At 37.4% G+C, this 26,124-nt stretch overlaps 1 protein-coding gene across 2 annotated transcripts in view; it reads right to left on the bottom strand.

The window, feature by feature from the left end:
- Window positions 1-6,330: 6,330 nt before the first annotated feature.
- Window positions 6,331-26,124, bottom strand: part of LOC132816639 (nectin-3-like) — a 117,467-nt gene continuing 97,673 nt past the window's right edge. The window contains exons 2-6 of one of the 2 annotated variants that reach the window (XM_060826465.1): window positions 23,089-23,430; window positions 20,954-21,253; window positions 15,376-15,493; window positions 10,964-11,055; window positions 6,331-8,219 (exon numbers count right to left, since the gene is read on the bottom strand). In XM_060826465.1, the coding sequence (XP_060682448.1) occupies window positions 7,621-8,219; window positions 10,964-11,055; window positions 15,376-15,493; window positions 20,954-21,253; window positions 23,089-23,430 (1,451 nt within the window). In that variant the 3' untranslated portion in view covers window positions 6,331-7,620. Of the gene's footprint in view, window positions 8,220-10,963; window positions 11,116-15,375; window positions 15,494-20,953; window positions 21,254-23,088; window positions 23,431-26,124 lie in introns of both variants that reach the window. The other variant, XM_060826464.1, reaches the window with a different exon arrangement.

The following is a 26,124-nucleotide window of genomic DNA, read 5'->3' as shown; positions in this document are numbered from 1 at the left end:
CTTGAGGTGAACAATGTTATCCAGATTATTGTATTGTCTTGGATAGATACAGACAAATTGATAAGGCTTGTGAAATGGTTGCCCTCATATATAGATGCTATTAGAGGTCATGCTACAGTGAGTAAAATCACGTCTGATATATGATATCAAGTCCTTTGTATTATATCTTGGAAGGGATACATTTGGAAAAGGTGTAGCTGAGGTGGTAGCCAGTGGGGTTTCCAAAGGGTTTGTGTCAGGAACCAGTAGGAATGGCAAACAGTGATGATACAAAATGCCTGCAACACGAACAAGTTAGGAAAATGGGGAAATGACTCAATTGAAACTTAATATTGGGAAATGAGAGGTGATATATTTTGGCAAAGTGATGGGGATGGGCAATATAGACATAATGATGCAATTTTAATAAGTATACAACAACCAAGGGATCTGGGAGTGTGGGTTGAGGTTGAATCAGTTTTTGAAGATGACAAGGCATATTAAGAGAATGGTTAGCAAATCATACTGATGCTTAGGCTTTACAGCACAGCAGAGAGACCAATTATTTCAGCCTCTGAACTTCAGTGGAGGAGTTCTTTAGGGCATCGTCTTAAGGTGAATGATCTTAAGTTCAGAAGTAGAAATGTGTGCTGATGATGACACAAGTGTCAGCACCATTCACAATTCCTCATATCAAGTAGTCCTGCCACCAGCAACAAGTCATGAACAATGCCTGGGCTTGAGCTGCTAAGTGGATACTAACATTTCTACTGCACAAGTGCAGGCAACGATCATCTCCAACAAGAATCTTAACCATCTCCTTTGATGTTCAACGTCATTATCACTGCTGCATCCCTCAGCAATTGGAGTTACAATGAACCAGAAACTTAACTGAAACAGCAACTTAAGGCCTGTAAGGGAAATTGTGGGAATTCTGTTGGGTGGAACTCATGTCTATTTTCAACAGTGCACAAATCAGGTAAAATGGAATGCTCTTTTACCTGCATGGATAGATGGATGTAGCTGCAAGAACACTCCAGAACCTTGACACCATTCAGAACATTTGAAAGATCTCGTGCCGTGGCTTGCTGGTGGCAGAAATGATGTCAGCCAGTGTATACTACCTTCTTAAGGGTAACTAGGGATGTTTAATAAATGCTGGTCCAGCCAGGAATAGCCACATCCCATACATGAATTTTTAAAAAAGAATACACACAAGGTGTTCATAATATTTGAAATACATTTTTCAATGATCAGAAAACAAAACAAATGTTTAACTGAATTAAGAAAAAAGCCAAAATTTAATTTTTAAAAAAAAATACATCTTAAATAATTATTGTAGAATTAGTTGAAACTCACTAAACACAATAATTAATGGGAAGCAGTAAGGATATTTACTAATTACTAATTCAGTAGACCATTAACGATACAGTTAATCTTCATTCAAAAAGGTACTACTTTTAAGATTTTATTTTAACAGCAATTTTTTAATAATGTAGAAAGAATGGTTCTCACCAAATTAGGATTGCAATAAAGACTGCATTTAGTTGGAATTTAGACAGCATATCATATGTTGCAGTCCACACAATAATTTTAGGATCGTGAATATTTGAATAACTTCAGTTTTTAATTATAGACATCCCCAAGTGGAAAACAGAAACAATATTTCCCTCTTTCTAAAGGTTTCCTGCCATCCAGTAACAGCCATGCAATGAGGAAAAAGAAGCCCATTTCATCGAATCTGCATTTTTATCTGTACAACTCTGACAAGCTTGAGATCAATGGAACAAAAGTGTGTGTTTTAAAATCTTTCATAAAAGGCAGTTTGAACTACACAAAATCACTTTTCTGGACCACTTTTATGGTTAACAAGCAGGGACAATGAACGCAGAAATTTGAACATATAAATCAGATCAGCTTCAAAGCAACATCTGTCAGTGTAGGCCTGTAGGCTTATAGAAAAAGGAGAATCAAACTCTCTTTTCACTCCACTAAAATGAATGGTACTTGGATACCAGTTTTTCCAAATATTACAATGTTCAAGACGACAGAAGAATTGGATTTACAACAACTCATGATAATTTTAAGTTTTATCCTAATTTGGACAGCTTTTTCAATGAAATTAATTTGCTATAGGATGAACTATGTGGAATCACTGTTTGCGGCTTTAGTAAAGAAGCCAGTCTTGCCCTTAAAGGAAGCCAGCCTATCTGAAACCATTCCGATGTCATAGAGTCATAGAGATGTACAGCATGGAAACAGACCCTTCGGTCCAACTTGTCCATGCTGACCAGATATCCCCAATCCAATCTAGTCCCACCTGCCACCACCCATTCCATATCCCTCCAAACCCTTCTTATTCATATACCCATCCAAATTTTTTCGAAGAATTATTCCAAATATCATGTAAAACTATGTAACAAATTGGAAAACATTGTAACATTAAACATTTGCAAAACTTGCTTGGACATCATATCTGAAGAGTAATGCTTCCTAAACATCCCCTCCTGACTCAAACCAAGAACAGAAGACATTAGATGATTTCAAAGAGATATTGTTCTTCAGTTCGGATATACATACAATAATATCAACAGCTCAAACATTTTTGTCAAGAGAGAGGAAGTCTGTGGGAAAACCAATTAAAAGTAAGAATTGAGGCTTTTAAAGCTAACACAACTGTGGTCTAAACAATGGAGAAGTAAATTGACGTTGTACACAAGTGCCATGAACAAAATCAGACTTGTACATAAAAATAAAGAAAGCTAGCTGAAATTGCTTGTTACAATGTTCATTCACAACCAATAGTGTGGAAAAACCAAGGCATCATACATCTCCAAAATAATGCATTTCTAATCATGGTACAAAATCCCTGCAATTCCCTGAAAAATCATCAGATTTTATAGATGAAATGGAGCATTTTTTACGACAACACATGATTTTCAAATTAAAATATTCTTGCAATGCAAGAATCAGAATGGGCATTGAAATAACGGAAAAACTTATTTTAAACTTCTCAAACACCCATCTAAATTAATTAGTATTTCAAAATGTATACATTTGACATAAAAGACAGGACATTCAAAGTAACTAACTGGATTAACCCATCTCAATTTAACCTCTAAATTTACCATTCAAAATGGAAGTTTTAAAACTTAAAAACAAAACTAAACTCACTTTTCCCTGTCAATTTAGAACTAGCAAATCAATACAAAATCAGATTCTGAACTTATATAGGATCAGAATACACAGTTTTGTATTGAGATCTATAAATCACCATTACATACAATAATTTGTGATCAAAATCAATGAAAATCACAATGCAAAAGGTTCAGTATACCTTTATATATAGAAAAATTTAAATAAGTGGTTATTGATGTTCTTCCTCCCCACTCAATGGGCACTCTTAACAGGCATAATAAATACATCAGATAAGGAGCACAAAGATAGTCAAAAGGCTAGCATTCAATTAAAAACTTAAAAGCAAGGTGAAAACTTTTCAATCCTTTGGTCAGTTACTAAATTGACTGACTTTGGATGTGAAGAACAGAAACATTCTAATTTTCTCTCCTACAAATATGCAGTACCATTCTTTTTACTGGAGTTACATATTTAATAAGGAATCCAATAAAAACACACATGTACAATGAAATGCATAAACTACTGTTTCACAGAGAACAGGACCAGATTTTAACATTACATTAACAGGTCATGTAATTAGCAGATTGCCCAAATGTACTTCACTCTTTTTGCATCAATCCGTGGGTCCTAGTTTTCAAAGCTGCTACTAAATATGTACAGCACTGAAAATACCACTTCTGTTACTGGTGCAAACCGATATAAATAAGCAAAAATTATATCACCTCGAAATGGTTTTCAGAACTAATATAATCTTCAGTACCAACAGCATTTTCAAACTATTTCTGTTTTTATAATGAGTTGAAATATTAAACTATTAAGAATATTGCAGAGAAATAAAACAGCGTTGCATTCCATAGATGTCAGTAAATTATCATGTTTCACAATAAACAAATCCAAATGAGTAACTTAGATGTGATATTTATATTCTAAGCTTATTACATTTTGCTGTTTACAATGACTCAGGCTTATTTCACTTGTGCATTTTGGTACATAAACTTTGTATTATAATCTCTCGGGAAATTAGGGATGGATAACAACTGGGCACATACCAAGAAAAAATATTTTGTAAGAACATTAGAAAGGCAGAGGGTATTTTAGCAGTCTTCAAATACACACGAGTCAGCATTTTAAAAATCAAGGCTGCAGTGAAGTTAAATATTGAACACAAACACGGCTCCCAAAATACAAGTTTCTGTCAATGAGTTTGACAAAGCTTTCAGACTGAAGTCTCGACTCCTTGCATTAACAGGACATGATACTTGAGGCTCACCCTTAGCTTGGTTCAAATGGACATTCACATGTTGTGACTGATCTTCGTAAACTTAAAAAAAAACTAAGGAATCAATTAGAAACAGAAGTGTTGTGAACAAAGAACTTGAGGTACAGATGCACAGTTGCTTGAAAATGGAGTTGCAAGCAGACAGGGTAGTGAAGACAGTGATTGCCTTCATTGGTCAGTGCATGGAGTATAGGAGTTGGAATGTCATGTTGCAATTGTATAGGACATTGGTGAGGCCACTTTTAGGATACTGGACTACCTGCTATAGACGAGATTTATCAAACTTGAAAGAGTTCAGAAAAGATTTACAAGGATGTTGCCAGGATCGAAAGGTTTGAGTTAAGGGAAGAGGATGAATAGGCTGGGGCAATTTCCTCTGGAGTTTCAGATGCTGAGGGGTGGACCGTAAAGAGGCTTATAAAATCATAAGTGGCATGGATTTGGTGAAAAGCCAAGGTTGAAGAATCCAAAACCAGAAAGAATAGGTTTAAGGTGTGAGGGAAAAGATTTAGAAAGGACCAAAGGGGCAACGTTTTCATGCAGAAGATGAAGGGTGTATGGAAAGAGCTGCCTGATGAAGTGGATGAGTCTGGCACAATTAAATAATTTAAAGGATATCTGGATGGGTACACAGATAGGAAAAGTGTGGAGGGATATGGGCCAAATGCTGGCAAGTGTGACTAGATCAGTTTAGGGTATCTGATAGACATGGATGAATTGAACCAAAGAATTGGTTTCTGACCTGTATAACTAACTGGAATGTTCTGCATTTTCACTGGCCTCATTTCCATTTTATCATGGTTTTTCATGTCACAGGAGGTAAGTATTTGTTTCTTCTACATGTCAAAATCAGCAACAATGAGAGATTCCTACTGAGGAATTATGTCCCATTTGATTTCAACAATGCATAGGAATTGTGAATATATTATTTGCTTTCAAATTCATTAAAATGCATTTCAGGGATTCTCAGTACAATCTCAAATTCAGTAATACTGCTACTGATATTATCACCAAAATTGACTTCAATAAATCAAGAGGAAAATGCCACTGTATAATAAAGCAAAACAGCTGAGTGTCTAGAGCATTTGATATTCAAAGAACTGAGTTAAACACATGGATCATTCATCACAACAACTCACTTGATTCAGGTGAAAAAATCTTTACGAAGAGGAGTAGGAAACCTCATAATTAGAGTTCAAGCAATGCAGGTTCAGCAGAGTAATCACGAGTGATTTACCTAGATCATCACTGATTCTTCAACTTCAGTTGATAAAGGAAAGCAGGGAGAAACCAAAGAATATGATATGCTGTATATTAACATAGTGCGCATAATAAGACAAGTCTGACCTCCATGGACTTCACTCCTCCCATTTATTCTTGGTTAGTAATCCTTTTCAGAATCAAGATTTTCCCACTTTAATATAAGATTATAAGAATTAAGCTCGAAGTATGTAATTAAGATGTGCAACTACCGATGATTACTGTCTGAATTAACATTGGTGTAATTTACACCATTGTCCCCTAAAGTAGATGGTAATAACAACAATGGAAACTTTAAGCTAAGAATTTGCTTTGCAGCAAATAGAAATGGATTTCAACAGAAACTGACTTAATTTATTACATTCTCACGTATCAGAAATGACACTGCAATTTTCACAGTTCTTGAGGAGTGAACATGATTTGACATTTTCATTTATCTTGAATTGTTCCTTTTTTAAAAAAGGAAAATGTCTTTCTACAAAAAAACTGACAAATAAATATCAAACTACGATTTACTATATTGTTATGAGAGAATCCCAGTATTAAATAAGAATTGATTTAATAATAGCTTGTGACATTTTAGTGTTGGAATTGGCAAAAAGAATCAAGTTAAAATAAGGCGATTTAAGTTTTTTCCAGCAAAATGTATATTTAGCAAACAGCACATCAAATCAACATTGCACTAACTTTATAAAACAGATAAAGTACAAAAAGTACTGTACAGTAAATCTCTTTTGCATATATATACACATCAACACAAAGCTCAGAGCATTAATTAATTTTGCTCCATTGGAGTCTTCACCAGCTTTTTATGTGCACCATTTCCACAATATATTTCACAAGCTGTGCGGTTTAGTATTCACACATGCAGGTGAGAAAACCTCAGTGTACGTTTATGGACAAGTGATGATCACAGCACTTTAGAACTAAAGTGCTTTCCATTGAAAAGGGAAAATTTAGGACTGTACATCAAAGCAATTGAAACTACAATGCTTGGTTTTAATTTTGAATGATAAATATCTCACAATGATCGTGAAAGAAATATTAAACCATCCACAGCCTCAAATTAACTTTCAGAACATGGCATTGCTGATTTTCACCTCAGCTGTTTCATTACTCAACATCTTATTTTTAAAAATGCATTATTTTAAGATCAAAAATACAGCCGAGTACAACATCTAAAGGATATAGTTTGTTTTGAACCTTGCTTGGGATTGTAATTGGTTTCAAAGGTAATTAAGGGTCATAGTTGGTTTCAAACTTAATTTAGAATTTAAGTACAATGAAAAAAATCATTGCATGTGTCGAGCAAAGTTCTTCTAATCCCATATTTTTCTCCCCAGACAAGTTTAGAAGTGCTCTTCAGTGTGCAGACAAGGAAACTATATTTTTCTGATAAATTATGAAAAGAGGGAGAATGTAAACATTTAACTTTAAGCAAACAAATTGGCTAAAATTCAACTTTTACAACGTTTAACAACATCGAAGCAGTTTCTTCTTCAGCCAACTCCATACAAGTGAAATCTATTACACTGTATACGTTCATGTAAAACAAACAAATAAAGCAGTCATTGGTCAGGTTTCCAGGGAGCTTAATGGAAGGAGTGGATGAAAATATCAATAACTGATGGGCAGTAACTGCTTCTTTACCACCGAGGCCTCACTCAGAAATTGCTTGAGCCGAAAACAACTCCAGAAATATTACAAAGTCCTTCCTTAAAAATGTGGATAATTTCTACTCTGTCCATATAATTTTTGGAGTTTGGATTTCATTTTACGCTGGCTGCAAAGAGGGTACAAAACCATATTTCTATTTTCATTATGGAAAGCACATTTTGTTCTTTCTTTGGAAAACAAGGACACATATCAAAGTATTGTGGGAAAACAAAACAAGAGCTGGAAACCTAGATTTCTTAGCTGAACTGAAGTGCCTCTACTACTTTATAAACACTTATCGATAACCACTAGACATACCACTCCCGGCGAGAAATGATTGAACCATCTAAGTGTGAAATGAGGTCATCTTCATTTTCATCATAATAGTCATCATGCAAATATGGAGGTGCATTGGAAATTTTTCTATCTTCATAATAGTCGACGGGTAACTCAACTCCTTCAGTATATCTGTTATTTATATTGTCTGCACTTTGCCATTTACTTTTCTGCACCTCTATGGGATAATCCTGGAATATGTTATTTGGTTCGAGCTTTCGTTCACTTTTCTCATAATCAGTATATGGTTCAATTCTATTTGATTGCAAAACATCCATCTGAGAATCCTTCTGTATGTCTGTAGTCCCAGCATACTGCTTTGTGTAGTAGTCTCCACGGAAGGTACGCCGACGTCTCAAGTAGAACATTACAATGATGATAACCACAAGCATAAGAAAAAGAGTGCCACCAACCACACCACCAATGATGGTTCCTAAACTGTCACTCTTCACAGACTCCAAGGTTGACTGAGGAATCAGGGATCTTTTGGTAAAAGCAGGTACATTTGTGATTCCCACTGTTGAGTGGATTGGTGGCAAGGTTGTTGATAGCAAGGTTGTAGTGGGTGGATCTAAATGGAAATGGGGTAAGGGTGAAAAGAGACAGAAAAGCATTGAATACATTTATACAGTTATGGATCAAACCAAACCCTTTGAAATATATTAAGATAGTGTACATCCTAACTTTTTCGTATTTTATGAGCAAGTGCTAGACTATGCATTCCAGATGCAATTTGATTGGAATTGAACTTGCATGCCTGGCGTGAAATCAAAACATAAGGCAGCTTATTGAAACTTTACATCTCTAATTTTGAATCTCTAAAGTGTCATCTCCTGATTACAAAAGATCATACCTGAATGAATATGTAGAAAACTTGGACCCAGGCCTTAGCTTACGCTTGGAGGAGTCAACAGTAAAATGATAGATGGTAACAAGGATGAGATGGGGAACTAGTGAGGGAAAATAAAGTGGGTGAGGATACTAAGGGGATGTGAGAGACAGAGACCGACACAGAAAGCAATTTTAACAAGACTAGCTCAGATTACATCTTTTGAAATAAACAGAAAGTCTATATTAGTCAAACTCATCTTTAGCTGTTCTTCATCTTCCCAACTCCTTCCCAGTGGCCAGAACTTTGACCCTAGGGTATCTCTCTCTAGCTCTGCTAGTTAACAGAAAAGATTGAATAAATCTTATTACTTAGCTCTGCTCCTTAGCACTAGTTTACTAATTACTCATTTATTTAATTGTCAACTTATTCTTTTCTGAAACGGATGCTTACTTTTGTACCAAACCTAATCTTTTTGAAATTTGCTCACTGCCCCTCCGAGTGAAACAAAAATTGAAATGTGGCTCCCATGCGATAACACTGAGCAATCCTAGTTTACGTTTTTTTCCAATCTATTTTATTACTGGTCAAATGCCCATTTTCACAAGAGAGAGAGATGTCAGATGCTTACAGTTTGCAACTGATTTTTTAAAAACATGGTTGATTGACATTTTTATAGGGCTTTTCAGCAGTAGTTTTCTTTTAAGAAAGTTGCGGCTTGGGTGTTTATCTGAGCTTTTCCCCTCATGCTATTTTACTATAGGATTCATCAGTTCTGTACAGAGTGCATGCTGAGAAAAGGCATGGAAGTGTTTTGAATTGGCATGTAGGGAATTAGGGTGCATTTGGGAGGTTGAATAAGACGACATTAGTTGGCATGGAAACAGTACGGGTAGCACCTTTAGAAGTTATCTTTCAAGAGGTTCCCAGCATTCAGATCATGGTTTATAAGTTTTCTGAGGGACCATGAACCAGAAGTCCTCAAAGCTAATTCAACTGCATGAAACTGCAGAGGCCTTGGCCAGATCAGGACTGAAAAGTGCAGGCAGTTACGACACGAGTGAAAACTGAAAACACCAGAAATGATTGGGGTGGATGGGGGCAGGAATCCCAGAGTTTGGTTAATTGCTGCTTTTAAAGGTCTGCAGTCTCCAAAGCTTGAAAATCCAGCCCAATATCTCCAGGTTTTGGCTCTGAAGCAATACATTTACACAAGCATTGAAAAATTCATATTTGAATTGCAATTATAATTGGTGTTATTTGCATATTTTATCATTCATGGGGAGCAGATGTTATTGGCTGCTTTCACGTCGCCCTTGAGACTGTGATGTTGAGCTATGTTCTTACTGCTATCCAGTTGCTGTGACAGTGAAGGGAGTGATATATTTTCAAGTCAGAATGCTGAGTGGCTTGGAGGAGAACTGAAAGGTAGTAGTGTTCCCATGCATCTGTTGCTCTCATATTTCTAGATGGTAATAGACATGGATTTTGAATGCTCTGAGGATCTTTGGTGAATTTCTGCAGTGCAATTTGTAGATGGTACACACTTCTGCTACTGACAGTAGTGGAAACAGTGAAGGTTTGTGGGTGTGGTGCCAATCAAGCAAGGTACTTTGTCCTGGATGGAGTCAAGTTTCTTGAGTGTTGTTAGAGCTATTCTCATTCACGCAACCATCTTTCTTTTTGCCAGATATACCGCACATTTGTATAAAAAGGACCATTGCGTTATTAATGGTGAAAATTAAGGTTAAGACTTATTTGGGATAGCATGATTTTGTTAAAGAAAACATTATATGTTACTAACTTAATTGAATTCTTTGAGAAACTAACAAGGAAGACTGATCAACGTATGTTGTCTACATGGATTTTAGCAAGGAATTTGACAAGGTTCCTCATGGCAGACATCAAAAAAGTAAGAGCCCTTGAGATGAATGGGTATGTGGCAAGCTCAGCAACAGGAAACAAAGTGCACTGATTGACTGATTCATTTAAGAATGCTGGATAGTTTCCAGTGATATTCTAAAGGGCTGTGTGATGCACGAGATGATTTCCTTCATTGGGCGATAAAGAGATATAGTGCTCAAAGCATATAAAATGCTAGTTGGCCACCAATGGAATTGTCTCCATAGTCGAGTCATCACATTCCAAGAAGAACATTCGTGTTCTGGGGGATTATAGAGGAGATCTACAAGAATGCTGCCAGGGCTTGAAAATTGTAAATAGGAGAAAAGATTTGTAGTCAATAAGACATGTTTTTGGAATCAAAACGTTTTGTTAATTTCTCTTAAAAACTACAATTTGAATATCATACAGTCTAATTAGAAGCAACTGCATCAAAGTACTTTGCTTTTTAGAATTCTGCAAGTGATCAATGTAGCACAACTATATAAATTAGCACCGCACACATTAAAAAAATTAAGTCTGTGTTTGAGAGGTGAAGTGTGTGTTAAGTTGGCCAAACTGTACAGATAACATAAGAAACATACCTCTTATTTGAACAACCTTTTGATTTTTTCTTTGTCCGTGAATATTTACTACATCACAGATATAGATACCAGAATCATTGTAGTTGAGCGGTCTGTTGAAAGTTAAAGTATCATTTTCAATCTGCAAATTCTCTGGTAAAGGTTTTTCCAATCTAGATGATAAAGATGATAATTGGGAATAAGTCTTCCATTAAGCCATATCAGAAACAGTGAACTAATCCTCAGCTTAAAAAAAAGCTTACTACATAAGCTACAAACCACCAATGAGTTCCTGCCGATGCAATCTACAGATAAGCATCAACTAAAAAAGAAAGGTGGAGCATGTTGATCTGTGTCTGCTGCCTTGCTCCCTCCTTTCTGTAGCTCAATGAATCAAACCTGCCTTTCGGACCTTGACGGGACCCTTTTGAAGTGATAAAGTTAGTGCAAAAGGCAATTTACATTTATCAAATGCAAATTCCTTGAAGTCAAGAGACAGTCTCCTTATTTATTGAGTTTCAGGTGTTTGGTCTACTATCAGTCTGTAGAAAAGTGTGCAGCATTGTTTGTTTCACTCCATGAATACACAAGGGCTCTGTACTAAGGTGTCAGTAGTAGAGGTTGGCTGCACAGAGGTCTTAGTTTACCCTGAGTCTGTTTATTAAGGACCACTCTTGTTGGGATAGTTCAAAGCCTACCATGCACAGATGAATTCTGTCACCACAAACTTGGACGTCAACTAGTAGAGCTTAAGGAAAGTTACTTCAGAAGGGGTGCCAAGACGCAAGGCAAGCTGAAGTGGAGCAAGAGCAGCAATGGAAATTCTCGAGCTATATTTAACAAATTAAGCTGGGCAGGATCAAGAGGTATCCGTTGACAGCATTTTAATATTAATAACTAAAATTCAGTTAGAGATAGCAACATTATGGAAAATGACAAAGATATACCAAGACCAAAAAGTTTGAAATTGGGAAATAGCCAATTTAATAAACAGATGTAATTTTAAAATGAAACAGGATAATGAAGCACGAAAGGAGATACAGTTCAGAACAAATATGTTCCCAGTATCATTAAGATGTGCTATATCAAATGCTGATTTTAAATTTCATTTGATTGTTTCCGCGTATTTTTAAATAGACTTTATGGACTCTTAGATTTCTGCCAGTCCATTCTGAACTTCAAACTTTTCAAGTCTCTGGAAGCTTCCAAAATGTTTTACAAAGGGACATATACAGATGACTCATACAACTATCACACTTGTTAATATCAAGATTTACTTCAAGATCAACGACATCCCCTCTCTGATATTGACTCAATGCTGATCAGTCAACGAGTTGAAAAAACAGACACCTTCATTGTAACAAAATGTGAATCTGCATCTCCAAGGAACAAAACCATTCAGGCCAAATGGGGATGGAACCCAGTTCCCTGATGGGATCACCATGATACCCTAAATTGGGACCATGGCTTCAGAATTTGAAAGCATGTGACAGTAGCCATCTTTATTGACAAATATATAAAGAGGGATGGGATAATTGCGCACGATTGTTTGGCTCTCTTTTGCCTTTAAGACTACACTCAGGTGTTCATCAAGAAGGAGCATGTGGTGTCTATGTGCAGGAGAGAAACCTTTAGAGAACAGTGGGTACTGCTGGGAGTGAAGTCCATCACCACCTCGGACAATACTATTTTGACTTGGTAAGTCAAAATTATTTAAATTATACTTTTGCAAGAAAGCCTCGTCTTGTTTAAAAGAGTAGAAAACACAAGACAAGCTGTGCTTTCTCCAGAACCATCATGACAGACTAATAGAAGGACAAAGAGAGCAAAAATCTAATCTTCCAACTCTGAAATCTCTCAAAACCTGCACTCCGTTTGTTGTAACCAATTGGAAGCTTACCTGCTGCAAATAGACATTTTTAAAGAAAGACAGCTCAGCACATCTGTTTCCAGGAGAACAATGAAATTAATTGGCTGAGTCTTTAAACTAGAACTATTGATCATAAGAACACCTGATCACTTTTTTATTGCAAGAATATCCCATATTCATAAAATTCACTTTATGTACATATGCAGGTCCTTTATGTCCATTGTTTTCTATTCGTTAGTCAATCTTCTATCCATGCCAATATATTGCACCTAGACCATGAACTACTGCTTTCTACAATAACCTTTGTACCAAATCTGAAGCTTTCTGGAAATCCAAATATATTACTGTTCAACAGTTCCTCTTTATTGAAAACACATTTTACTTTTTCAAAACTCTATTTAATTGATTAAATATGATTGTGTTTCAGAAAAAAAAACTATGCTGTCTTTGTCTGATTACCTTGAACATAAGTGCACTGCAATAACATATTTAAGGATAATGATAATTATTAACTGTCATAGGGAAGCTATTCAAAGGTAAGTGGATTGCAGCTTTTTTGCAGAATGCCCCCTCTCTTTTTGAATAAAAAAGTTATATTCACTATTTTCTAATCAAATAGAATATTCAAATCAAGGAGTCTTTCTTTTCTTTCTTCTGCTCAGCAAGATGTCATACCTCTGTAATCTCTGTATCAGAGGCTGCCTGACCTGATCTGTCCTCATGATTTAGCATCATAGAATCCCTAGAGTGCAGATAGAGGCAATGATACGGAGGCTGCACTGACCCCCTGAAGAACATCCCATTCCTAGGATCCTATTTCCGTAACCCCGCATTTACCATAGCTAATCCACCTAGCCTGCAAAACCCTGAACACAACGGGGCAATTTAACATGGCTAATCCACCTAACCTGCACATCTTGGGACTGTGGGGTTAATAATATTTAAATTAAAATTAATAATGAGATTCTTTTCACAAGACAATCTGTCATTTGACCACAGGATTGGTGTTCCCAATGTCAACCAAAATGCTATGGTATGCTAAGCAGTATCAATGAGAAGTGTTTAACAGTACAAAGTATCAGTTATGAATAGCCTCCAAATATCTTTACCTGCATTACATCAACTGTGAGACTGGCAAATTTATTAGGCACAATTATTCTGAATCACTTTATTTGAAATAAAGAGGGGCCGTTATCAGCATCTGGGGAAGGTTGTTTGCATTTTAAGTAGCTTCCTAGAGACATGCACAGACATGAATCAGATACTGCTTCTGTACAGAAAATGCAAAAGGTCACCTTACTCTAAGGGTTCATCTTGTCAATGTAAATTCTCTGTATTCCATTTTTGTTTTCAGAAATAAAAAGGCTTATCTTCTACACAAATACAAGGACTCATGACATCTCCTTATGTATGAATGCAAAATTTTTTGTGGTGTATCACCACTAAAACTTTACACTGTCTTAACTGTTGGGTTTTATGCTGTTACTTCTGAATCATAATCTAATTTGATGGAATGAAGCAGCTTCGAAGTTTTAAATTGGATGAGACAAGGAATTAGTATAGCTGAATTATTAGCTAATATTTGAGCTTCAATAAAATATTAAGGTTAATTTATTGGACACAATTTAAACAGAAAATTATTAACTATTCCTTAAAGTACTTTTTATACAAAACAATTTAATATCCCAGGTCTTACGATATAATCAGTGATGAACATGAAGGTACTCATCACTATGGAGGGGCTAACTGGAATCATAACTTCCAGGAAGTCAACTTAGATTGAAATGCAGAGATCACGGATCTGATATCTCCTGGGACTTGTGTGTGAACACAGGCTGACTGCATGGTACACACATTTCTATTTGCATGGATTTATTGAGGTTTGTTCCTAACTTTCCATCTTTGCTCACATTTTCATCCACTCCCTAAACCGGGTTCTCTCTCAATGACCACCTACTTTCTCTGTCTCATTAAATATTGAATGAGGGATGGTACGGGTGTGCCATGAGGAGAGCAAAAGTTGAATAAAGGAAACTTTCAAGATGATATTAAAATACTTGCCTGTTATTGAGCTGAAGCTAGCCCTCAAGGGGTTTGCATTTCATGGTGGTTTTGGTGGTGGGAAAGCTGTTCGGTTGTGTGTAAATGCACTTCCGGATATAGAAAAAGAAAAAAAAGTAAAGCAGACTCGGGGGTTCTCCTGGTGCAGTTGCAGCATCCCTACCTCTGGCCCCAGGCATCCTGAGCTCAAACCCTACCTATTCTAGAGCTATGCAATAACATTATTGAATAGGTTAGTTAGGAAAATATCTGAACTGTGGAAATAAATGATTAATTAGAAATTGTTAACAAAAAACTGTCCCACACCAAGATTAGCCTTTGTGTGCCAAGAGCAATGGTTTTATTTTGATGTTCAAAAATAAATGATGTTCCTTTTCAGACAGGTTTCCTGACTTATTACAGCTACATATCAAGTTATTTCTGTAACCGAACCATTATGTACTTACACAAAATATTTGCAGATACATCAGAAGTAGCTCGTACAAGTGAATTACATACATACCTGGTCCATATATATGCAGAAGGCGATGGGTTTGCATCAGCTTTACACTTGAGTTGCACATTTTGTCTACCAACAAACCAGTTTCCATCATAACCCAGTACAGTAACTTCAGGTGCATCTGGAATAAATCACCATATATTGGCTGTTGGAACAGTTATCTCTTCAAATTAATTACAAGCTTGCCACAGATTAATGCACTTATAGTAAGCTCTCAGTATGTGGGGACATGAGTTGTTACTTAGTTCTTCAAATTTGTTCTTCCATTCTATAAGATCATGGCTTATCTGCAACCTCACCCTAAAACTGCTGTTATCGATACATTTTTGTAAAGCGAAGGGAGGAGTGTCTATTTTAAAGTTAACAACTGAACTGGCGTCAATTGTCATTTACTGTGGAGAGTTTCAAACTTTTACAAACCTTTGTAATTATAGCTATTTCCTACTTTCTTTCATAAAAGGCCTAATTCTACTTCTCTATTTCTGACACTCCGCCGTTCTGTACTTTTACCAAAAAAATGGAAATAGTTTTTGTAAAATTCAGTCTATCCATTCTTTTGAATACCTTTAAATAGTACATATATAACCCCTCAACCATCTAAATTCCAGGGAATACAACTACTTGTTTAATCACCCCTTGCAGCTTGGGCCTTGGAAAACAGTACTTGTTCAACTACAGTTCGTTCACGGCTCAGTTGAAGTTTTGCCCGGGTCACTCAGCTCCTGACCTCTTTTCAGTCATGCTCCAAACACTGACAAAAAGGAGCTGAATAGAGGACAGAGCATGGTAACAAGAAGTTTGAGTAAAACTGAAAATAATAGAAATTCAGAAACTATTTAGCACAAAGGAAGCTATTTGTTATCGTTAAGGTCTATCATCTAAGTCCCAGAGCATTGTGCAGGAGTTTCACATGGTAGTTTCCGAGACACAATCATTTTACAATTCTTCAATGACCTCCCTCTATCATACGATCAGAAGTGAGGAGGATGTGCACCAATGATTGAACAATGTTTAGTACCAACTGCGCTTCCTCAGATACTGAAACCAGTGCCCATGTGGAACAGTACCCAAATACATCCAAGTAGCAAGTAACAGTCCTGCCAGATAAGTGCCATGTAATAATCATCTTCAAGAATCTAATCATCAACCCTTGACACTCAAATAGCATTGCTAATGCAGAATCCTTCAGTAACGTCCTGGAGTTGCCACTGACCAAAAATTGAAATGAACAAACCATATAAATGCTGTGGGCACAGAGCAGGTTAGAAGTGAGGATCTCTCTACCTGTAATTTGCCTGCTGTTGCCCCAGTGTCTGATCACAATTTATAAGACACAAGATGAGTGTGCAATAGAATGCTTTCCATTTGCCTGGATGGGTGCAATTTTAACAGCATTCAAGATGCTCAACACTATCATTTTCACATGGTTCATGTATGGAATGAACTGCCAGAGGAAGTGATAGATGCACTTACAGTTACAACATTTAAAAAGTAGCAAGGGTTTACAGAGATATGTGCCAAATGCAGGTTAGTGCAGCCGTCTCAGCTTGGGAAATTTGGTCAATGAGGAGAAGTTGGATGGAAGGGTCTGTTTCCATGCTGTATGACTCTATGATTATAACTATCCTGGATAAAACAGTCCACTTGACCAGCAATACCTTCAATATCCACTCCTTTCACCACAACACAGTACCGGCAATATGTACCTTCCTACAAGGTGCAACGCAATAACTCATTCAGGTTCTTCAAAAGTACCTTCCAAATATAATACCACTATTAGCTAAAAGAACAAAGGCAGATGATGCATGGAAACACCACCATCTGCAAGTTCCCAGCTTCCTGCTGTGGGTGTCAAAATCCTGGAACTCCCTTTCTTACTGTAGAGAGAACCTACACCCCAACCACTGCAGCAGTTGATAGCTTACTGCCACTTTGTCAAGGGATGGGCAATAAATGCTGACCTATCCAGTGATGCCCATACCCCATGGACCAATGGAAAACACTCCTGTAATATGTTAACCATGAAACAATGAAATTGAAGGCAGACATTGTTAATTATTTTTCCTAAGCTACATTAAATGTCCCCTTGATTTATGCGTTTCATCAGGTGTTTTTTTTTAAATTCTAACTGGAAACTGCAGCTTTTATTTCCCCATTTTATTAACCTGGGGTTTTAAACTACTTCAGATTATGGCATATAGATCTTAAATATACTCTTCAAGAGCATTTACACCCTCACCATCATTGTTCACACTGTGTTAAGGGCTGGGAACAACCAAAACAGGGACAATTTGAAACAATCATTAATTTTAAATGGATTACTACATGCAGGATTCCCACTGTGCCATTCATGGTCTGCCCCTTTCCCAGTAGCAAAATGCATCCAAAATGTCTGCCAGTTTTGATCAGTTTCTGGGGGTCCCACCTTGGAAATAAATCTGTCTATCTCCGATTCAATAATAACTTATCTGGGGTATCTTCCCAACTGACCCTTTTTTTAACCTTAATATCTCAAAGTAATTATACAGCAGCTCTGTCATTTCATTATATTTTGACACTATGATTTCCAGTTTAAAAGATACTTCTTTTGACTACCCTCCCTTTTCTAATGGAATTGTCAAAATTTATGATGATTTTGATAAACCTTGAAAGCTGCTTTTAAGTATCTTTTTGCAGCGCTTATCTTCTGCTTTGCTCTTCATTGCACTTTGTATTTTTCCCATTCACCTGGCAGATGAGATATCTTTTTGCAATGGTTAATCACTTAATTTGATAAGTGTATTTCTTTTTCACAACAGTTAGTTTAGTTTAGGCAGACTTAATGCTGTCACTATTCCCTAAATAATACTTCATGAGAACTGCCCTTTAGATTGAAGTAGCGTGCATGTTATTTCAGTATTTAAAAAGTTGGTAGAGAGAAACCAGGGAATTATATTCTAGTCACAGAAATTGTTAGAGCCTGCAACAAGGATCAGGTGGCTGAACACCTTGAAACTTCCAACTATTCAAATGACAGCCAATATAATTTCGACAAGGGTAATTTATGCCTGATGAATCTGCCTTTTGTTTTGAAGAGGTGACCACTGTAGTGGACAGAGAAATGTTGATGGTTGCTATTTACTTTGTCTTCCAATGCCATTTCATAAAATCCCACTTAGAGATTTTAGTTACAGTTGCAGCACATGGAACTGAAGGCAAATTAGTAACTGGTTAGGAAACTAGATGAGGAGAGATAATGGGCAGAGACTCAAATTAATAAGATGAGACTCGGGCTGTCTTGCTAGGCTCTCAGATTATCAAATCAAATCAGAAAATTAGCCATTACTTCCACTCATACTTTAAGAACACAAATTTATTTGAAATCATCAATGATGTCACATACACAGATTAATAGGGAATAAATGCACAGAAAATATCAGATTTTTGTTCAACGTATGCATTGCGGAAGAAAAAGAAATAATTGTTTGATCATTTTACTGTAGAGTACTTCTAATAGTTTCTAATTACCTTGACTTCTGAAATGATGTTAACCACAGCCAAGATTCCTGTGTATTCTTGAGTGACTTAATGCCACACTGTAATTTACCCCTGAATAATCCAGATGACAGAGCCTGCCAGATTACAGAGCCTGTTTGGCTGTAATATGGTCTTGACTTGCTCAGTTCTATGATAACTACCACCAAACTGACGAAGTCATGTTACATGCCAGTCCAGGTATGCTTCCCTTAATTAAAATCACAAAGTAGGCTAGAAAGGAATCTGGGCCCCAAAAAGAAATAAAATTGATCAAAAATCTTTAGTAGTAGTACAATAATTTTCACATAAAAACAGAAAATATATTTGATGCACAAAAAGTGAGCAAAAGGATATCTGTTTTGGTTGGGAGGTGTAACGTGAAAGGACAGATGGCATAAATATCTACAAAACCGGGTCAGCTTCCATATGTACTGGTAACAGTGTTCGGAATAGGAGTAGGCCATTAAGCCTGTCCTGTCACTCGTTATGATTGTGATTGATCGAACATTTCAATGCCTTTTATACACCCTAACATAACCCTGTATGCCATTGGTAATCATAAACCCAATCTTTACCTTAAAAATACGGAAAAAGAATGTGCCTCCATAACCCTCTTTGGGAAAGAATTCCAAACTTTTACCATCCTGAACAGACAAATTTCTCATCTCAGACCTAAGTGGTATCCCATTATTTTTAAAGTATGCGCCCTGGCTCTAAATTGTCTATCCTTAAGTAGTTTATTTGTTTCAGTAACATCTCTCATTCTTCAAAACTCCAAAGAATGCAGGCCCTGCTCTATTTGTATTGGTCAGACCTATCACCCTGGGAATAAGATTGACGAACTTTTGTTACACTCCCTCTACAGCAATGATCGGATACCTTTCCTGAGATGAGACCAAAAATGGAAACTGCATTCCAGGTGCTCCAATATAAGCTCCAATGTAATTGAAGTCCATCTTCACACCTCCTGTTAATGCTGTCAGTAACTCACCAAATATTTTATGAGCACTGCCCTCAAATCCTCTTGTAATATTCTACCTATCGCTATCAACTTTTGAGGGAGCAGCCACATTAGACTTGAAACATTCACTTTGTTTCTCTCTTCACGGATGCTGCCAGATCAGTTGAGTTTCTCCCAACTTTGTTTGTTTTAAAAAAAAATACAATCATGACGTTTCATGGGCACTGGAAAAAAAAGACAAAATATTCTGAAGACTGCAAGTTCACCTTAATAAAGTCTTATATTCCAGTTCCTTTCCAAGCTCAACTGATTGCCTATTTCCTCCCAGGCTAATAATTTCAAGTCCCTTGTCCTCCTAGCTAAATACCCCAACTGTAACAAGATAACTTTCTCCAGCCATTCTGATGCACAATAGACCCTTTGCCTTCCTTTTATACGATTAGACTCTATGATCCACATGCGATGTCACTATAGGCTATTCTTGGAACAACTGCAAAAGATGACCTTTTCTTCCACTTTGGAGAAAATGAGGCCTGCAGATGCTGAGATCAGAGTAGAGTGTGGGTTGCTGGAAAAGCACAGCAGGTCAGGTAGTATCTGAGGAGCAGGAGAATTGACATTTCAGGCATAAGCCGTGTCTGAAGGAGGGCTTATGCCCAAAACTTCAAATCTCCTGCTCCTCGGATGCTGCCTGACCTGCTGAGCTTTTCTTTCATTTTGTCAAGATTACTGTTGTTTCTATATTCAGATTTGTCTTGCTATTTCCTCCCATTATCAAATAAATTTGAAACATGCTTTACAAGTACTCTTTCATTTCAAATTTTTCCACACTTACTCTTTACTTAGCTGTATAATTATAAAAATCTTTATAAAAATCAAGCTCTAAAACTTCAAACTGAAAATTTGTTAAAAATGTTTGAAATCCTACCAATTTTTCTCTAATGAAATAGGTACACAAAACAAATACAACTTAATTTTTAAAATATATTTCACTATATTTATAGGATTCACTTTAAGTAAACTAAAACGTATGCCATCGCGGTATGATATTTTGAAATAACTTCAGTTATATAGTATATTCAGACTTAAGCATCAGGTACTTACATTGCACATCCAATACATATGGAACTCGAACAGTGGTGTTAAATGAAGGATGTATCACTATGCAGGTGATTGGTCTCTTCCTCACAAATCGGGATGGAACAATCTTGAATCGATTTACAACAGTCACAGTTTCATTTGGGGCAGAAATTTTTGTCTGTTCCTTTTCTCCAATGAGGTCGGTTTCCCAGAAAACACTTGCTGCAGGTTTTCCATTAGCTGCTGTGCATACTGCTGCAACTGTCTCATTGGCACCATCCACAAGTGGTTCAGGGCCACCTCCCACAGTTATAGTGGGTTCCACTATAACAATAAAAAATAATGTGGTCAGTGTTAGGCATTAGCTCCATAGCTAGCATATATCTGTTTTACAAGCACGAAACTGATAAAGGAATGGGTTAATGACATGTTCATTTCACTGTTTTAAAAGCAAAATACTTCAGATGTTGGAAATCTAAAACAAACACGGAATACTGGAGAAACTCAGTCGGTCTGGCAACATCTATGGAGACAGAAACAGAGTTAACGTTTCAAGTTTGCTGTGACTTCATTATGGATCTATACTTTCCTACACCAAGTGGCTCTCCAGCAATGAGGGCTTAAAAGGCAAAGACTTTTTTCTCTTGAAAAATTTGATGGCATTTGGGAGCACAGAGAAGATGGTTTTATTTGTAAAAGTGCTCAAAACTAAGACACTAAACAGAAGGTGGTCACTGATAATTACAATAGGAAATTCAGGAGAAACCTATTAATCCAGAGAATGGTTAGAAATGTGCAAAGCAGATGAAATTGAGGTGAACAGCACAAATTTACTGGAAGAAACTGGATAAATACATGAGTGATATATCAGTTGGTGACAGGAATGTTTGGCAACGACGAACAGGGGGTGGGAACGGAGGTTATTAGAAACTGGAGAACTCAATGCTGAGTCCTCCGGGCTGTCAGCTGCCTAGGGGGAAGATGAAATGTTGTTCCTCCAGTTTACTGGCTTGATTCACTGTGGCAATTGAGGCCGCCAAGGATGGTCCCTTTGGAAAGGGAGTGGGAAGGGTAATTAAAATGTGCGGTGATTGGGAGATCCGGTCAGCCCCCACGGGCCTGCCAGAGATGCTCGGCGAACCATTCCCTAAGTTTATGTTTGGTCTCCCTGATGTAGAGCAGACCACGTTGCGCCTGGTGCAGTAAACTAGGTTGGAAGAGAGACATGTGAACCTCTGTCTCACCTGAAAGGACTGTGTGGGGCTCTGAATATCTTTTCCATTTGCAGGGATGGTACCTAGGGGATGAGGGGCTTGGGTGGTAGGGACAATGGTGCAAACCAAAATGTGTCAAAAGGAATTGTCCTTGTGGAGGGCAGACAGGGATGGGGAGGGGAAGATGTTCTTGGTGGTGGGGTCTAGTTAGAGTTGGTGAAAGTGTTTGAGGATGATGGATTGGGATGCGGAGACTGGTGGGGTGGTACGTGAGGACAAGGGGTGTTCTGTCTTTATTGCATTTGGAAAGGGGGGGGGTTAGAGCAGTGGAATGGGGAATAGAGGTGCAGGATTGTCTGGATTATAGAGGAAGGAAAAGCGCGTTGTTTGAAACAGGTGGACATCTGAGATGCTTGAGAATGGAATGTCTCCTTGTCAGAGCAGAAACGGCAGTGGCTGAGGAATTGGGAGAACGGAATGGGTTTAGGTGGGATACTCTTTGGAGGGTCAACATGGACTTGTTGGGCCAAAGGACCTATTCCTGAAGAAGGGCTTATGCCCAAAACGTCGAATCTCCTGTTCCTTGGATGCTGCCTGACCTGCTGCGCTTTTCCAGCAGCACATTTTCAGCAAAGGACCTGTCTCCAGACTGTAGGGATTCTATGATCTTATTTGGTTAGCATATTTGAAAGCATCTGCTTGGTCGTGGGTTTCACGTTGATAACTTCCCTTCTTTAATCAGTAAATCTCAGTTACCACCAAGCATTTTTGTTGCTGATTACAAAAATCAACATTTTGTTGTAATAACTGGAGGTCTTTTTGTTCGAATGCCTTCAGTGACAAACTAGCATTAATAAATAGCAAACAGCACAGATTAAAACAGCTCAAATTTCACAATGATACATTTCTGCTCATTCAAGATTTTAATATGTAATATATACATACCAATCACAGTCACAATGCTTGTTTCTTGGTAATTTCCCAATGGGAAAGTGACCACCTTGCAGATGTAGTTTCCAGAATCTGAAAACTGAACTCTTTTAATAAGAATTGTTGCGTCTTTTAAAGATGGGTTTGTGAAATCAGCTCTTCCTACATAGTTCCCTTGAATTGAGACTCCAAAATGCGGATGATAAACTGCGACTGTATCTGAGGTCCCATGATCTTGCTTCTCCCAGGAAATTTGAGTTACAGTTTCTGTCACTGTAACTAAACACTTTAAGGTGACATTTTTGCCCAAAATTGCAGACACTTTCTGATCAACAACAACTGGTCCAGCCAAGGTACCTATATTTAAAAAAAAGTGTAAATGTAATAACTTTTATCTTCCATATATTTCCATAAAAATTAAACCTATGGACTCAATGAAGACATGCATTGCAGTTTTATCTGGAGTCTCAAAACTCAAAGATTTGAAATAGCTGGTCTTGGATCAATGTGCCAATTGTAAGCAGAACAATAATCAGTATCTATCATTGGAAGTGTCATCAGGTTCAGGAAGGAAATCAATTTGCTGCCATCTTGGAACTCTGGTAGCTAAAAACAGAATGCTGCAGCGAAGTTCTTAATAAAAGAAGCTTTATTCATAGATATGTGAATTCCAAATCATACCTTCAAACAACAGCCCTTCTTTCTGTATGCTCCTATAAACAATTAAGTCCCCAATTAATTACTATCATACTATTAAAATTCAGTCAGGATGAAGTCAATTTTCAGACCGCTTGGTTGATCAGGATATTTTGGCCGCGTGAAGTAAAGCTGTTCTGCAAGTAAAGCCGGTGAAAAATTGTAAAGTGTGTAAGCCATTAAAGGGGAAAAAAGTATTTCAGTCAATTCAGACCACTGCTTTTTAAATATTCTTTAGCTTTCTATACTGATTATATGTTTGTGCTCACACAGCATTATGTGCTCCCAAATGACACTGTACTTCCTACTGCACTGTAATACTAACTAAATTCATATCAGTGTCAAGCCTGTCAGCAAATCCATAATTAGTTGCATACTATATAAAAAAAATCTACATTTAGGCAATGGTAAGAAATTTATTCAGTATAATAAATTTATTTTTAATTGTAATTAGATTAGATTAGACTTACAGTGTGGAAACAGGCCCTTCGGCCCAACAAGTCCACACCGACCCGCCGAAGCGCAACCCACCCATACCCCTACATTTACCCCTTACCTAACACTACGGGCAATTTAGCATGGCCAATTCACCTGACCCGCACATCTTTGGACTGTGGGAGGAAACCGGAGCACCCGGAGGAAACCCACGCAGACACGGGGAGAACGTGCAAACTCCACACAGTCAGTCGCCTGAGTCGGGAATTGAACCCGGGTCTACAGGCGCTGTGAGGCAGCAGTGCTAACCACTGTGCCACCGTGCCGCCCACATTGTTCCAGCTCTAATTGTTTTTGAAAGTTAACTTCTGGCTACATACAAGCTAGTCCATTTAAAAATGTAATTTTTTCAAGTAATACTTCAGCATGAAGCTGCAGTGTGTTGTAATACAGGACAATATAGTTACTATAAATATCAGTCCCTTTGGTGATTAGCTTTATTTTGTAAATGGAATAAACCAAATCGAGATGGACATAGATAGTTTCTTCTTTATTTTTGTCATGCTCATCTTCATTTTTGAAAAACCCAAGGTATTTACTACACCCTTTACCAATAGCAATGCACTTCACTTGCCTTCGTTTTTTCAACGTTAGGTAAATGCTCTATCGCTTCAAATATAATTCTACTAAACTTAATAGACTGGTTCTAAACAATGCAATATAAAATGTAAAAGACAAAAGCTTGGGTATTTAAAAACTGATCAAGTAACAGAACTAAAATCAAGGATGTAATTTTACAGCACAAAAACAAAATTACATATAATTGAGAGCATGGGACTTTAATTAATTGCAAGGCTAACGACGTACTGCATCAATTGAGATTTCAGGAATAAGGAATAGAAATCATGAAAGAGAAAGGTGAATCAGATCAGGTAGGAAAAGCTAAAGAAGAACCTGGAATTTATCAGTTGTCATCTTTACATCACTAGTGACAGGCATGTTGGGAATCTGCACATGAAAATTAACATGCACATCAAAAACTTGGCAGTGATTCTATGCTTCTCCAGAGATGGAAGGCGATCCAAACAGCGAACTCACCCCTCCCCAAAACCACAGTCCATAGAAAATCTTTGAATTGACAAGAATTGCCACACTTAGACCATACATCTCATTATAAATGTCAAAGTAGGTTACACATTGTTGAATGAGATTATAACATATTAGCTTCATAAATCACTAATTCATTGCTCTGAGGGGCTGCACGGTGGCTCAGTGGTTAGCACTGCTACCTCACAGCACCAAGGTCCCAGGCTCGATTCCAACCTGAGGCCTGTCTGTGTGGAGTTTGTACATTCTCCCTATATCTGCGTGGGTTTCCTCCGGGTGCTCCGGTTTCCTCCCATAGTCCATAGATGTGCAGGTCAGGTGAATTGACGATGGTAAATTAGTCAGAGGGAAATGGGTCTGGGTGGGTTCCTTTTTGGAGGGTCGGTATGGACTCGTTGGACCGAAGGGCCTGTTTCCACATTGTATGAATCTAATCAGTAAAAGGTCAATACCAAATGGGAGAGGCAATGACCTAGTGGCATTATCACTATTAATTCAGAAACTCAGCTAGCATTCTGAAGTCCTGGGTTCAAATCCCATGATGGTTAATGGTTGTTTTTGAATTCAATAATAGAATCTGAAATAAAAAAAGTGTTGAATGATGACTATGAAACCACTGTCAATTGTCCATCTGGATCACTAATGTCCTTTAGGGAAGGAAACTCTCATCCTTACCTGGTCTGGCTTATGTGTGACACCAGATCCACAGTGATGTGGTTGACTCTTAACTGCCCTCCAGGCAATTAGAGATGGGTAATAATTGCTGGCCTAGTCAGCAATGCCCTCCTCCCATGAACATTTTTTAAAAAATCC

Source organism: Hemiscyllium ocellatum, chromosome 6 (assembly GCF_020745735.1).
Source record: "Hemiscyllium ocellatum isolate sHemOce1 chromosome 6, sHemOce1.pat.X.cur, whole genome shotgun sequence".
Lineage (NCBI taxonomy): Eukaryota > Metazoa > Chordata > Chondrichthyes > Orectolobiformes > Hemiscylliidae > Hemiscyllium > Hemiscyllium ocellatum.
The sequence above is the reverse complement of the archived record's forward strand: the minus strand, read 5'-3'. Positions and strand labels throughout refer to the sequence as shown.